The sequence below is a fragment of the Cricetulus griseus genome (assembly GCF_003668045.3).
Source record: "Cricetulus griseus strain 17A/GY chromosome 1 unlocalized genomic scaffold, alternate assembly CriGri-PICRH-1.0 chr1_0, whole genome shotgun sequence".
Taxonomy (NCBI): Eukaryota; Metazoa; Chordata; class Mammalia; order Rodentia; family Cricetidae; genus Cricetulus; species Cricetulus griseus.
Window position 1 is genome coordinate 145,603,337 of NW_023276806.1, and position 16,137 is coordinate 145,619,473.

At 37.6% G+C, this 16,137-nt stretch overlaps 1 protein-coding gene across 7 annotated transcripts in view; it reads left to right on the forward strand.

The window, feature by feature from the left end:
* Positions 1–16,137, forward strand: part of Nav3 (neuron navigator 3) — a 219,292-nt gene that overhangs the window by 172,764 nt on the left and 30,391 nt on the right. For 5 of the 7 annotated variants that reach the window (XR_004772196.1, XM_027392445.2, XM_027392446.2 and 2 more), the window contains 5 exons: positions 6,328–6,439; positions 11,399–11,520; positions 12,611–12,712; positions 12,987–13,159; positions 14,680–14,833. Coding sequence is in view for 6 of the 7 variants with exons in the window: in XM_027392445.2 (XP_027248246.1) it covers positions 6,328–6,439; positions 11,399–11,520; positions 12,611–12,712; positions 12,987–13,159; positions 14,680–14,833 (663 nt within the window). In the remaining variant the exon portion in view is untranslated. Of the gene's footprint in view, positions 1–6,327; positions 6,440–11,398; positions 11,521–12,290; positions 12,312–12,610; positions 12,713–12,986; positions 13,160–14,679; positions 14,834–16,137 lie in introns of all 7 variants that reach the window. The other 2 variants (XM_027392448.2, XM_027392449.2) reach the window with 2 other exon arrangements.

Here is a 16,137-nt window from a genome sequence, read left to right on the forward strand (position 1 = left end):
GGTGATCCAACAATCCTAAGAAAAAGCAACAAGAATATAGAGCTGTGTTTTAAATTCAGTCTCTAGAGATCCAAGGTTCATTTGCCCATTTAGTTCTTCACCAAGTTTATATTTAGGATTTATAGGTTAATAAAAGAGTAATATGGATTAAAAATAGTAGATTATTTGCCTATTCCTATTTGCATCTATAGATATAGGTATCTGCTGGAATTAAAAAACTCCAGAAAGAATGTATATTTTTCAAAAATTATAATAAGTTAGGTCATAGGATTTTCCTGAAGTTTTCATTCTTTATATATAAAATACATACATAAAAATGGTCATGTAGGTGTATACTTCAAATATCTTTTAATAGTCATCATATATGTGTGTTCTTATAAATGCACATATCCTACCTGGAATTTTTTATTCTGATATGTAACAGATGATGATTAAAAAATATAAGGAAAACATCACATAGTATTAAACTCTACTGAATGAACTAGCTTCACAGGGTACTTTTAAACATCACATGGCATTAAAAGTACGTGGAAATATTATTTCAATTTATTCACCAAAATAAATCCCTTGAATAGTATCCTAATAATTTTTCTTGCCTCCAGATGCCAAGTAACTCTGATTCTTTTGCCAAATGTTCATGCCAAACTACTCTTTTTATATACTTATAGTCCAGAAAGCAGAAAATATATGTATGAATAACTCAGGAGGCAGAAAATGATGGCTCTATAACAGATGGATCCCTGCAAAGCCATGAGAATTTTCAAAGGGAACCAGGCCATCTTATCTCCTCAGGTTAGGGAGGATGAAGAAGATTAATTCAGGGGAAATGCTAGATGATATTTCATGAAGACAAAACAGCCTAAGCAAAAGTAGCCAAAAGAATGATGGGAGGTGCCACCCAAGGCATTGTATGAGGCTTAATATTTTCACAAAATAGCAACTGGAAAGGCTATGATACAAATCATTAAGATGGCAACAATTCTGCAAATACACAGCTTGACATGTGAAAGTTTAACTGAACTGAATTTGCTAACATAATAGACTGCTAACATGTGGGATTTAAAATTCAAGAGATTCTCACACTATTTGCCTATAGATATTGAGTTCAGGCAATTGAAACATGAGTATTAAGGTGTGCTAGACCTCTTGTTAGAAGGTCACTGAAGTCTAAAGAGCTATCTTCTAAGAATGGTAGATTTTATCCACTGACCCCTATGCTAACTATAAAACCGTTCTTACCTCTATGAAGGGCATAGAGCTGAGCACGGACTTGAAAATAAAGACATGCAATGCCAAATGTTTGAGTGTAACATAGATAACTAAAACATCATCTACTTTATCTTTCCATATTTTGTGTTCAGACGTTTTCCATCTAGAAGTATTTGTAAAAAACTTATCTCCTGCTCCTCCATTTCCTCCTCTCCCCTCCTCTTCTTCACCTCTCATTCTCCCAGCTCCCTCTCCCCTACCCTCATGCTCCCAATTAGCTCAGGAGATCCTTCCCCTTCCCATTCAGGGTTTCCAGGGTCCATGCATTCTTCTCTTGGAGTGCTTGTTTCCTAGTTCCTTTGGTGATGAGGATTGTAGGCTGGTAATCCTTTGCCCTATGTCTAAAATTCATATATGAGTGAGTACCATGTTTGTCTTTTTGTGATTGGGTTACTTCACTCAGGGTTCCCCTATAATGAGACTGGTGATTGCCTTATATGCCATCCTAAGTGCCCTCGTCCAGTGGCTGATGGAAGCAGAGGCAGACACCCACTGTTAAACACTGAATTGAACTCTGGAACCCAGTTTCAGAGAGGGAGGAGTGAAGAGCAAAGAGGCTGGGACCAGGATGGTGAACCCACAGAAACAGCTCACCTGAACAAGGGGGAGCACATGGACCCCAGACGGAAGTCTGGGAAGCCAGCATGGGACTGATCCAGACCCCTGAACATGGATGTCAATGAGGAGGCCTTAGCACTCTATGGGGCCCCTGGTAGTGAGTCATTATTTATCCCTGGTATAAGAAGGGATTTTGGGAGCTCATCCCACATGGAGGGATGCTCTCTCAGCCTAGACACATGGGGGAGGGCCTAGACCCTGCCCAGTATGATAAGACAGACATTGGGGAACCCCCACGGAGGGCCTTACCCTTCCTGGGGAGCAGAGGGTGGATGATGTGGGGAGCTGGTGGGGAGTTGGGGGGAAGAGAGGGAGAGGGAGAAGGGATTGACATTGTGAAGCAATAATAATTTGAACTAATAATTTCTTGGGAAAAACTTCTCTCTAGAATCAGACAATATACTTATTAATGTTTTACAGCATAGGATGAATATGAATCTTTAATTTTAAAAATAGTAAGATTTAACGAAGTCCTTTCATCTGAATTTAGATACAGTAAACATTGAAGGGTCCTTCAATTAAAAAAAAAATAGCAAGATTTCAAGGCAGCATAGTGGCTGAAGAGAGGAGAATATTTTCAAGAAAACCACAGCTAAACTGTGAGATTAACTGAGTGGCATTGTTAAGAAGTAAAGACAGATTTAGTGTAAAATTTAACAGTGTTGCCCAGAAGGTCCAGTTGCCTCACAAGATTTGTTGTCAAGCTTGTAGGATTTTTCATGGAATTTTATTAATGAGAAGTTTTGAAAGAGAATAAGTACAACTAGGAAACTGGGTTGAAAAGAACATCAAAGGCTAGTATCAAGGAAATACTTGATTACTTTGTTTTTGAAGCATTTCAAGTGTGACCTTCATAACCTAGCCTGAAAGACACATGGCAACTATCCACAGTGATGAAATTCATCAAAATGGTTTTAGACAATAACATCAGAAAACACATTAAAGTAAACTTTCTCACGCTCTACAGGAATCATGGCAGTGTTATCTTGAATTTATTGCAGGAATTGGGGAGAGACAAGAAAATAAGATCCAACATCTTAATTCTCAAGAATCTTTGTGGAGTTAGTTAGATGTGTTTTCTCTTAGACAGGAAGTCTGAAAGACTACATTGCATGACAGACTAAACAGTTACCCGTAAGACATAAATATTCTGGGAGTATTTTCTGTATCCCAGTCAAATATTTTAAAAGCTTTATGTTCATTTCTAATCTGCTACCAAGGCAGAAAGAAAAGGAACCATGACTTCCTTACTATCCAGTGAATATAGTTCTATTTATTAACCATGCTGAGACTTTCTATTTGTAATAGATTGTGAAGATTGTGGTGTTTTCATATAGCATCCATACTCCCTAGTTGAAATACATCCTATTACATAAACTTTAGTATTATACATACTAAAGGTGTGAGTAGTAAATCTGAAGTATTATTCTTCAGAGAAGAAATACATCTGTTGAGTGTGGGCCAGAACTTTTCATAAAATCACTCCAGCATTTACTGAATCATAAATCAGTCGAAAAGAATGATCTCTCAGCAATGAAATAAGATATTACATCAACTGCTACAAAAGGGAACTCTTATTTTATTTTTCTGACAGAAGAAGAGTTCACAAACATAGAGGTATTTCATTTTGGACTGTAAGGCAAAGAATATTTGTCAAAAGGTAAAAACCATATAAAATTCTCAGAAAGGTCATGATTGTATCTTGAATGACATAATAAGGGTAGATCTCATTAACAGAAATTTTTGCAGATGTAGGGAATAAGCAGTATAGTTTTGAACAGATTATATCAATTCATGTGGAATTTAGCTATCAGTTTAATTAAAGTATTATGGAATTTCTTATGGGCGATTATTTATGCTTAGAAAGCTCCCCTAAAGAAATACCAACATAAATTCAGACCAGCTATTTTTTTAAAAGATGGGATTTTTCAAAAATAATAGAGTAAATATATTTCTTATTAGTCTAGTTATTCTTCACTTAGTTTTACTAAACCACCACACATAACAACTAATCTACAGATATCTGCCATTTTCAAAGTGAACCTTAATTTTACAAAGTGATCACTCTTCTATGATATACTAAATACAATGTTATAAAAAGGAAACATTCTGTGAGTATTCCACTTTTGAAAGTTTATAGAAAAATAAAAGTAGGTGTAGTGATGCACACCTGTAATCCTGGCACTCTGGAGGCAGAGACAGGGGGATTTCTGGAGTTCAAGTCCAGCCTGATCTATAGAGTTAGTTCCAGGACAGCCAGGGCTACATAGAGAAACCCTATCTCCAAAACAAAATAAACAAATAAATAAATAAATAAATAAAGTTTATGAAATAGACTTCTTTAGAAGAGATTAAAGCTTTGAAACTTAAATAACTGGGCTAGCTCAAAATTAAGCTCAATTATTAGACATTTGCATAAAATCTTATTTCCATTTCTTCCTATAAAGCCATAGTCAAATATTTTAGCTGATTTTTAAATCTGCAGCATAAGCATCATTGGTTCCAAATCCAAGGATGAAAGTCTGACTTTAATTAAAATTTAACACTCACCTAAGCACTGGTTATAAAATTAATTTTTAAATTATGTGAGTCCATTTCCAGTAAATACTTTATCTCTCAAGGGTTTCAAGTGGAAACATTAAGTTTTAGTAAAATTACTTGTAGTAATTGGGCAAGGCACACAATGTGGGAGCTGGGGAGACGACGTTTTTATGATGAACTGGCTTGCAAATTGTCTACAGTGTGGTATGCTTCATTTATTATTTGAAATTCAATGTATAGATTTAATAATTTTCTTCTAATTTTCATTATGAGGTTTTTATAAACAGTCTAAACTCCACAAGCCTTTATTTTTAAATCTAATCAGTATCTATCATGAATATGTGACAGGCTTAAGCAAATAGGTGTATAAAATATACGATGGTGAGTTCGAGGCCAGCCTGTGCCAGGATAGGCTCCAAAGCTACACAGAGAAACCCTGTCTCGAAAAACCAAATATATATATATATATATATATATATATATATATATATATATATATATGAATGATGGTGCTCAAGCCTGTAACCCCAGCACTTGGGAGGCTGAGGCATTGTATTGTTGCCTGAGCAACAGAGTCAAACCTTTCCTCTGAAAAAAAAAGAAAGAAAAAGAGAGACAGGAAGCAAACATGAGGTACCAATTATGAATCTATTCAAATCTCCTATTTCATCTCCAGCTATTGCATTGTCTATCTAAAATTAGAATCATTTCTAGGCATTCCAGTATATAAGGCGATTTTCTGCAATGAAATTGCCTAGCTTTCCCCCCTTATCCTAGATGACACTAAGAAAGGACACTACCATTATTCCTAATTGAATCTGTAAGGACTTTGTATTTCATATGTTTCTATTCACTGATACATGAAAAAAAAATCAGAATTCTAAGCAGACTTTAAGATGCCACCCAAACATAGTAAGGTGACAGTTCAAAGAACTAAGTTTGGAATGAGTGCCAAGATTTACACTTGAAGACAGAGTCAGTTCCCAAACTACAAAGCATTTCAGACAAAATCTAAAATCAGGGTTTCCATTGGATAGCAAAGGCAGCATAGTGTCATATTGAAATATTGAGTTTTAATATCTAATGTTCCCATGGATAATGCTAAAACAAGTGATAGTTTATCTTGCATTGCTTTGAAGGAATCAGCCATGTACCTCCCTTTGAAAGGGTTATAGACTACTGAGACTACTTTTATAGTGTAAGATTCTTAAAATTCCTTCTTTTTTAAAATTTAAATTAGAAACAAGCTTCTTTTATATGCCAATCTCAGATCCCTCTCCCCTGCTCCCCACTGACCCCCTATCCCAATCCCTTTCTGCACCCCAGGGAGGAGGAGGTCTTCCATGGGGGAATCTTCAAAATCTGTCATCATTTGGAGCAGGGCCTAGACCTTCCCCAGTGTGTCTAGGCTGAGAGAGTATCTCTCCATGTGGAGAGGGCTCCCAAAGTCTATTTGTGTACTAGGGATAAATACTGATTCACTACCAGTGGCCCCATAGATTGTCCAGACATCCAAATTTGTTCAAGGGGTCTGGAACAGTCCTATGCTGGTTTCCCAGCCATCAGTCTGGGGTCCATGAGCAATCCCTTGTTCAGGTCAGCAGTTTCTGTGGGTTTCTCCAGCCTCGTCTTGACCCCTTTGTTCATCACTCCTCCCTCTCTGCAACTGGATTCCAGAGTTCAGTTCAGTGTTTAGCTGTGGGTGTCTGCTTCTGCTTCCATAAAATTCCTTCTTTGTCTAACAAAAATTTAGCTACAATTTGACAAGGTCAGCCAAGAATCCAACTCCTTCAGGAGTTTAGGGTTACATAATTTCAAACCCATTAGACAGTAAACTGTGAATAATGATGTTTTATTTTTTCCTAGACTTTAAACTTTCAAATTCTGCTCATTCTACAGGAATCTGAACTTATAGAACTACGGGAAACCATTGAAATGCTGAAAGCCCAGAACTCTGCTGCCCAGGCGGCCATTCAGGGTGCGCTGAATGGCCCAGACCACCCTCCCAAAGGTATACTTAAAATCGTGCCCTGTGTCATTCCAGACAGTAAGCATTCCTTTTCTGCATTAGCTGCAGTAAAGTTTCACTTACTCAATGGTGCCACCATTTTGAGTGTCAGTTTCTTCTGAATTCCAACCTCTGTGAGCATTAGCTTTCATTATCAAGTGTTTTTTTTTTTAAGTTATGAATTTATATCCAGTTATATACACATCTTTTTTTCTTTTTTTGGATTTTTCATTTTTTGTTTTTTTTTGTTTTTTGTTTTTTGTTTTTGTTTTTTGTTTTTTTTCAAAGTTTTAAAATTTGAATTAGAAACAGGATTGTTTTACATGACAATCCCAGTTCCCTTTTTCTCTACTTGAACTAGTAGATTGATACTAGTGAAAGACCCTGGTGGCTCAGGCCCCCAGGATCTCAGCCCAGGACCCCGGCAACCCCAATCACCAAGAGATCTTATAGGGCAGCATAAGGGGAGTGTCTAGGGGTACGCACAGGCTCAAGATTGGTATGCCTCCAGGCTTGGAGGGTTTGCCCTGTGTTGATTGGGCAACTGGTTTTTATGGCCCATAGGCCCTCTCAGGGTGGTTGCTAAGCTCTCCACGTCATTGCTGTGTACTTGTCCATAAAGCACACCCAGAGCCGTAAAGCATAGCACCACCAGCTAACTTCTGATTGGTTCCTTGCCACGAGGCAGGCATCTGACCTCCTAGTGACCAACGCAAGGTCAGGCAAGCATGTGTTAGGCTGTTATGCCTGCCGAAATGGGGAGCTGGTCCCTTCACTAGTAGCTTAAGAATTAGTTAATATGTCTGATTTCAAGCAAATCAATAGTAGCAATGAATATGCTAATCAAGACCCAATGTACACCCGGAGCAAAGTCTTATGGGTAGGGTCAGTGAGAAGGAATTTTTCCTGTAGCCAGAGTTTTAACATAACCAGGAGCCAGATAAAAGTGTATCATCACCATGCTTGTGTGATTCTTTGTCCCCATCCCCATGCCTTGAGATGCCATAGAAGAAATACTCATTGTTTTTTAAGTCCCAATTTCTTTACGTATGTTCTGCTTATTTATGTCCTGACTTATCAGCCGGTCTGAGTACATCCATTCTTCCTTCCATTAAAAATCCTATCCTAAATCCTGAATGCCTTATCACCTGTTTTCTCAGTTCCATATAAGTTCTGGAAAAGTTTTTGCACTTTTTCAGCATCTTCAATTACTAACCACTCTTCAACCACACTGGATGACATCTCCTATTCCCACCCTTCCACCCAAACTATTTTGTCCAGGACCAATAGTGACATATATAATACTTAATTCATTAAGTATTTAAATTTCTTGTATTAGGTAAGAAGACAGATTCTACTATTAATGCCCAAACTCTTACACTTGAAATGTTTACTTTTTGCTAATATTCATGCTGTCATACATTGTTCTTATGGAATTTTATTTTTAATCATCATGACATTTCATACATATATGTCTTTATATTTTGTTTTTGCTCCCCTCACACACACTCTTCTTCTCTCACCCTTCTTCCCCTCTTTCTGGTCTCCTACCTTCTGGAAAATTGTTCTATCGTCTGCTTTAATGGTCCATATGTTCTATTCATGTGTCTACTCCTCAACCATCCTGTTGGCCCTTTTATCCCCTCTCACAACCAGTTTCTGCTTTCATGTCCTACATAAACATATAAATTGAACTCTACACTTTGCATGAGAGAAAATATGGATTTGTCTTTTGAACGTGGCTTATATCTCTTGGCATAATGATCTCCAGTCCCATCCATTTTCCTACAAGTGTAATGATTTTGTTGTTTTGGCAGCTAAGTAAAAACCCCATTATCCAAATATGCCAGAATGTCTTTACCTATTATCTCTTGGTAAAGATCTAGGCTAACTCCTTATCTTGGTTGCCAGGATAGTGCCACATGAACATGGCTGTGTGAGTGTCTCTGGTAGGATGAGTTAGAATCTTTCAGGTATATACCTAGGAGTGGTATAGCTGGGTCACATGATAGTTCTACTACTAGCAGTTATTATGGACCTGTTATTGTTGACCAGTTAGTATAGACTAATTCCTTAGAGTTCAGAGGTTTAGTCTATTGTCATTGTAGGATGTGTGGTGGCATGCAGGCAGACATGGTACTAGAGAAAGAGCTATGACTTCTACATCCAGTCCAAAGGCAGCTGGAAGAGACCTGAGCCCCTGGGCCTGCCTTGAGCTTAGAGACCTCAAAGCCTACCCACCAGTGACACACTTCTTCCATTAGGGTCACACCTACTCCAACAAGGCCACACTTCCTAATAGTTTCACTCCATATGGACCAAGCATTCCAAACCATGAGTCTATGGGGGCTATTTCTATTCAAACCACCACAAGGAGACTTATCCAATGTCTACAGAAAGGAATAACAAAATCAAAATTTATGTAGTTGAATTTAAATTTTACAAAAAAAAAATACATAAAGGGGTATACCTACTCTGAAAGACAGACTCATTTTCTTGAGCTATTTCTGTTAAGAATTCAGCAACTTTCCATGCGGAGAAATTGATTTATATGCTGCATGGAAAATTACTGCATATTTAAGGCTTATCTCAGAGCTATAATAAAGCAGCTTATGTTCTAAATCTTCATGTCATAAATAGGTCCAGAAGGGCTTTAAAATGGCTTAATCCCCTCCTTCATACAACACAAGTCACTGAAGTGAAACTTTCTGGAAAGATTCCTTTTATCTTGGGCAACAGGTAGCTTACTGTATCTGCTAGAGTTCAAACCCTGGGATTTCTTTGCTTGGAAGTGTGGGGTGGGTAATAAGTTGTATCTAAATTCATCCAGAAGCATTAACAATCCTTAAATGTTAACCCCTTTAGAATTATCAAAAAGATGGAACAGTTGACTATACAAAATGATTTCTATTTCTAAACTATTAAAACAACATCCAATCCCGTGACTACAAACATGTTTGTATTTTATTGACAGCTGACATTGCATGGTGAAAATAGTTGGCTGTACAAACCATGCAGCTTTCACTAGTTATTCAGCTGACCAGCTTGAATTACTGTCTTTGTAACTTTTAAACTGCAATATTCTCTACATTTTTGACATCTCACCCTAAGATAAATATACAGCGAGTCACCTCTTTTCCACTCAGGCCAAACTGGCAAAATCCCACGTGTTAACCCCTCATTGTTGTTCTCTAAATCTTTATGCTTTATTACCAGTCTGTTAACATAGCTCATGGTCACCTGCAAAGAAAGTTGAAAATTAAGATTATCCTGTTACCCCATGTGACTAGATTAAATTATAACAGTCTTCTTTATGTCAAATGAAAACAGCACATGTGAATTCATTGATCTAGTTCTCATATTTTAGACATTTAAAGACACTAAATGTTTTTATCATCACTGTTAAAAACCATTACAAGAGACCGAACTCGAAAGGATTCTGAGGAAATGGTACTACTTCTAACCTATAAGATTTGTCAATGTGATTTCCTTGCTGGAAATCCTAAAGTATTGGTTTTATGTATATTACTATGAAGATTTTATTCAGTTCCACATATGTATCCTCTTTAGGCATGCACTTGCTTTCACTATTCTTTCAAAATAATTTATAGTTCACTGACATCTGTTATTCTTACTCTTTACTAAATTAATAAATGGATCAAACTTTAGTTTTATTTTAATTTCTCTTCTTTTTTTTCTCAATACATTCCAACCACTCCCCCTCCTCAGCTCCACTCCTCCTCTGTTTCCCTTCAGAAAAAAAAAAAAAAAAAACTTTTTAAATGCTACAAGTTCCGCTGAAGTGTTTATTTGTTAGGCTAATTTATATTGATGCAAAGGAAATATACAAGTAATATCCTAAAAGCAAGTTCAAGTTTTACTTTATAAATTTTCTTAGTGTCCCATTGACAATATCAGGTTTTTGCAAATAGACAAAATTTCAATTTAAGTTTAATTATAATAGCTGTAATTGGCATAAGCCAATTACTTGGAATGAGTAGATGCCTTTGTAAAATATTGAATACCAAATACTGTTCTCTTCCCAGTATCTTCTCTACGTTGAAATACATACCACAGCCATGCAATAGATAATCAAATTTATTGTAGCTCTAATGGTCACATCACCATTTTTCAGATATGCAAATTATATTCAGTAATTAAACACATTTCATTGCTGTCACAATAAAGTACATCAGGACATGTTCATATTGCTATTGCTTTTGATGTTACTATTCTATGTTGGGTCAGGGACCAGGGATGTGTTTGTAAGAACTGTATGTGTTAAAGGTATTATCTGTTTAATTTACAAATAGCCTACTTCAACTCTCTCTTGCACAAGAATTAAGGACACATGCATATGGGGCAGTTAGTTTTATTCAATCACATATCCCTTGGATGTTTTTCCTTGCCCCTTATTTAACCGTGGTCAAGTTACAGAACTTCTTTGCAGTCTGTGCCCCTCAGTTATGAAATGAAGTGCTTGATGGCATGACTTGCAAGGATTGTTTCTACACTAGTCTGGTATGATTCCATGAAATGAAAAGCTAATGAGTTTGCACTTGGTAACTTTATTCATAACACGCATACTAAAAAGACAAAATTCATTTTGAACATCTTGTGAATATCCATTTGTTCCATGGAAGTAATCATTAGAAACAAAACATTTTGGAAGGGCTGTCTAATTTACATATTGGTAAAAATCACAAGCTGAGCCACTCGGGTTTGGACTAAACTCAAAACTCTTCAAACCACTGTTGCCATGGGCCCATGTGAGATTCCCATTGACTCTTCATGGATACAAATCAGTTAATTAAAACAAATACTGTTATACTTTATTAAATGCATTGGACCAAACCTACACTGCAGTGAGCTGTAAAAAGGCTTGCTTAGATTTTTAAGCCACACACTCTGTGTCTTCAGATGAGACAGAGAGTAAACTTGATGCCCTCTGTCTGTTGCTAGATCTCCGCATCAGAAGGCAGCATTCCTCCGAAAGTGTTTCTAGTATCAACAGTGCCACAAGCCACTCCAGCATTGGCAGTGGTAATGATGCTGACTCCAAGAAAAAGAAAAAGAAAAACTGGGTAAGATAACCCTTCTTGTCAAGTTCAGACTTGTGATGAGTCAAGGACTTAGCTTTTTCCTTTGGGGAGTAGGGGACCAAGGTTAGAAATCTCCAGCAATTGCCAGGGGTCAAGATCTCAACTTCTTTACTTCTCCTAATATTAGGCAGACATGGTGCTGAAGGACTCACATGCTGAAGCTAGGGTTGAGAGCAAGAGTGGGATGTTGTAAACACGATGGAGATGAGGAGGAAGGTTGTGATTGGGATGAGGATGGTGGAAATGGTGGGAGAGGGAAAGGAGAAACTTTGAAACCTTAGTCTTCCCAAACCCTCAGATTCTACAGAATGTACAGTGAAGAAAGCACCAGCTCATAAGAATTCAGCTTCACTAGTTTCTATTGTCAGATATGTATATATCCAACAGAGCATAGTCAGAATACAGAAATGGACTATAGTAGGAATACAGAAATGAACTTCAAAAGAACTATGTATAGATTTACTGGAGTTTTATCATTATTTATGATGATATTAATCAGCAAAAAAAAAAACAGTGGAGGAATAAAGAACAGAAATTCTATCAATACCTTGAGATGAAATCAACCTTCAAATAAATAAAACGGTTCGAGGACACTCAAAACTAGCTGAGACTTTTACTGGTGCTTTTCTGTAAATAATGAAAACAAATATCTTTTTGTTTCAAAAAAATGTTTATGCAGGTAATAATTTAAAATACTGATCAGCCTTCATTCCCTTGATTTGTAATTCCACACTCTTTCATGTTTCTGCAAGGTGAACTCTAGAGGAAGTGAGGTGAATATAACCGTGGACATTTGGCATGCATCTATACAAAACACCCTACCTTGGCATGAATGCTATTCATTTTGGCAGCAGGCTTTTATACCTTTTAAAAACAGATTACCTTGTATGTCTTTTCTTTGTGCCTTTTCATTTTAATCTCAAAATTTCAAGAGAAGTAAAACCACTTTCTGAATAGAGCTGTAGGGGATACCAATTCTGGTTTTGAATAGTCTTGGAATTGGGAATTTGAATAGAAAAAAATCACAATTAATGAAGTGTTAGGTGAATTTGATTTCATTTTGCTTTTTAAGTTTGTACTGTCAGCAGGATATGACTTGATTGTAGCGCTAAAGTGGCCATTTAAAACAAATTGCCTTGAAGAGAGAAGCCTTGGGAACAGAGATCCCTTCAAGGTACTTAGTTTTAAATGAGTGCTCTGACAGCCATGCCCTTGACCTCGCACTATTTAAAAGCCCTCCATGTTTGCGCTGTGCTGGATTAATACAAGAACAAAAGGGAGACACAGAGCACAGTATTGGTCTTAGGGTACTGTGCTGCCATTGTTAATACTCTGCTTACATATACTGACCCCAGGCAGTGGCTAGGATGGCACCTGCAAACTAACGCCCCACAGCTGATCCCTCCAAGTTCAGATGGACGAAAGTGTAACGTCTGTCCTTCTTGCAGCTGAGAAGCTCTTTCAAACAAGCCTTTGGGAAGAAAAAGTCCACCAAGCCACCTTCCTCACATTCGGATATTGAAGAGCTGACAGATTCATCTCTGCCAGCATCCCCCAAGCTACCCCACAATGCTGGTGACTGTGGCTCCACATCCATGAAGCCCTCCCAGTCGGCCTCAGCGTAAGTCACTCCCTTTGTAGCATTTTGACCTACTTTTCAAAATTGACTTCCTCCCAGGCCCATGGCTATGTTGTAAATACAGTCAGGTTCACTCTTAAAAACACAGCATCTGTTTCTATCAATCATTTCAATTCTTGCTAAAAATGATGGACAGTATCTGCTTTTCTTATATTTTCTATTAGTATCTCATGTTTCTCAATCTCATTCTACATTTTTCTAAATCATTCTCTTTTTTTTACTTGCATTTATCCATGTGTCTGTCTAACTGTGCATATGTGCAGGTCACCCCTTGTCTGGCCACCCAAGAAACGAAAAAATGGCCCTGTGATCTACAAGCATAGATCCCGGTAAAAGAGAGTGTTGCATGAAATTGTGAAGACACAGGTTCTAACCTAGCCATGGATGTTTTTGTCCTTTTCTAAAATCCTTCGCATGTGTTACAGCCTCACATAGTCCCTTGTTTTTCAACTAAACATTAGTTTCCCAAACCAACCCAAAATCCATTTATCTTCAGTTGCATTCAATAACATGACATTTCTATAGCAGCCAAATTCTGATAGTAGAAGAAAAAAACACAGCATGTAAAATGTAATTGATGAGATAATTCCATATGTTTAATTAAGTATTTAATGCAAATTTTCTTCTATGCTCAGTGACAATGACTGTCATAGAACTGCAAAGGAAATAGTACCACTATGCTTTGACTACATAATTTCATCACTTATCTAAGGAAAATGTTTGTGACCAACTACCTAAGCCTTCGGATTTGAAATGAGGGAGTTATTAGTTAATATAAAGACTCTCTTGCCAGATTGTCTCTAACAAAGCCTCCATAAAACCTCAACAAAGCAATAAGGATATAGGGGATACGACCTTCAGATAGTTTCCAGCTAGCTTGCTGGCGTGGGTTGAAATTGGTGGCTTAGCTTCATTAGCTGTGATCTTCTAAGACTTCAGCGTCCAACAGGAAGTTTATGTAACACTCATCCATTATTTAAATGTCCAAAACTAATCTCTGTAATTTACTTTCCACAATATTTATATTGGATTTTCATGGAAGCTGAATGACAGCATGGAGGCAAATAAGGTTATTGTTTGCACAGTTTTATATAAAAGGAGAATCAACATTTTGAGAATATGATGATTTGGCTTTTAAAATGGAGAATTTCATGTTACAAATGGAGGACTAAGCCCCCTGACAAATACAGGATGAAATGTCACATGGCTTCTCTCCACATCTGCCACCAGGGAGTTCTGAGAATCGCTTTTTATTCCATAATACCAGACTGACTTTAAACTTCAGAATACAGGACAAAAAGATAAAAAGAAGAATAGCTGTTTTCAGTTTGGAATCCGTGAATGGGTGCTGGTAAAACTCTCCTTTGCTGTAGGTTTTGCCAGCAGCAAAGAATTGCTGTACCTGGTGGATATTACTGAAGTTCAGCCTTTAGAAGACCCATTCCTCTTCCCAATCCTCTGGCTTCCCCTGATGACCTGTCTTGTGCTTGGTTTTCCTTTAGGATCTGTGAATGCACGGAGGCTGAGGCAGAGATTATTCTACAGCTGAAGAGCGAGCTCAGAGAAAAGGAATTAAAATTAACGGATATAAGACTGGAGGCCCTCAGCTCAGCCCATCATCTTGATCAGATCCGGGAAGCCATGAACCGGATGCAGGTCTGCACATCCTCCTTCAAGGAACAAAATGGAAAGATAAAAGCCAACCTTTTCTCCTCTCATAGCCGTTAGATAACAAATTCTACTTTTAAAACCACCATGGAAACATAGTCTATTTTTTTTCAGTCTTTACAAATCAGTTGTTAATACCAAATGGGGGATTTGCTCAAATCCAGGCTGGCATGGGAAGGGCAAACTGGCAAACAGGGCAATTCAAGATACACATACAAGTGAATGGATTCAGGCAAGGAGTTGAGTTTTAAGAAACTACTATGATTTTTTTTTCTCCTTTACTTTCCCATGAGTTACCTTTGTGTTGGCTCTTAAAAGATGTTCTTTTGAAGTTTGACTTCTACCCATTTTCTATTGAAAAGCAAAAATAATGAGGAAAACTAGAGTCATTCATCACACACTTTGGGCTATGGGAGTAGAAGTGATTTTTGAATGCTGTCTTTGATAGCAAAGCCTTTGCACTTTCAGACGCATCTATAGTCGGAGGTCTGTGCCCTGACTCCTTCGGTTTCATCCTTGTAAAGCTATGATGACTTGCTTCCCCAGACTCTGCAAATAAGCAAAGCAAATGCTAAGCAGTTTATCTACTGCTGTCGAGACAGACAGGTTTCTGTGGTTTGCCTGAGTGTGGTGCCCTGTTCTGCAAAACAAAACTGCTCCCATTTGTTAGCTGGGATGTGGAAGGAGCTTAAATCACCTTGTAATTATCTTTGCTTTGCCTAGTTTGTCCAGTTGGCATAAATTCACAGAAATGTAACTAGCATCCTTGCCCTGTGAAAGTTTAATACGGTTTTTAACAGGAGTGGGATTAGGGCTGTTTAGAAGGTTTGGCATGAAGATTGCTTTCTGTTCTTCCAGAGGACCAGAGTTCAGCACCCAGCACCCAGCACATATTGTGGCTCACAAGCTCCTGAAAGTCCACTTCCAGGGAATCTGACACCCTCTTTGGAATTCTGGAGGCATTGCACTCATAAGCACAAACCCTCACACATAGAAACACATATATACATAATTGAATTGTTTCTAAAAATTAAAAAGGAAAATATTAGGAAGCATCCAGTTACATTCTTTTAAGATTTAGTTTATTTGTGTTTGTCTTTGTGAATGTATACGCACATGTGTGTGTGTGTTCATGCAGATAGGCAGGAAGGTCATGAGTTTTCTCTTGCCCTCTATCAGTCTTTGCATATTCAATGGAGGCAGAATCACTCCCTGAACTTACAGCTAGCATAGAAATCAGCAAGCCCCAGTGATCCCTGCTGCCTCTATCCCCAGTTTGTCCCACCAAGAAC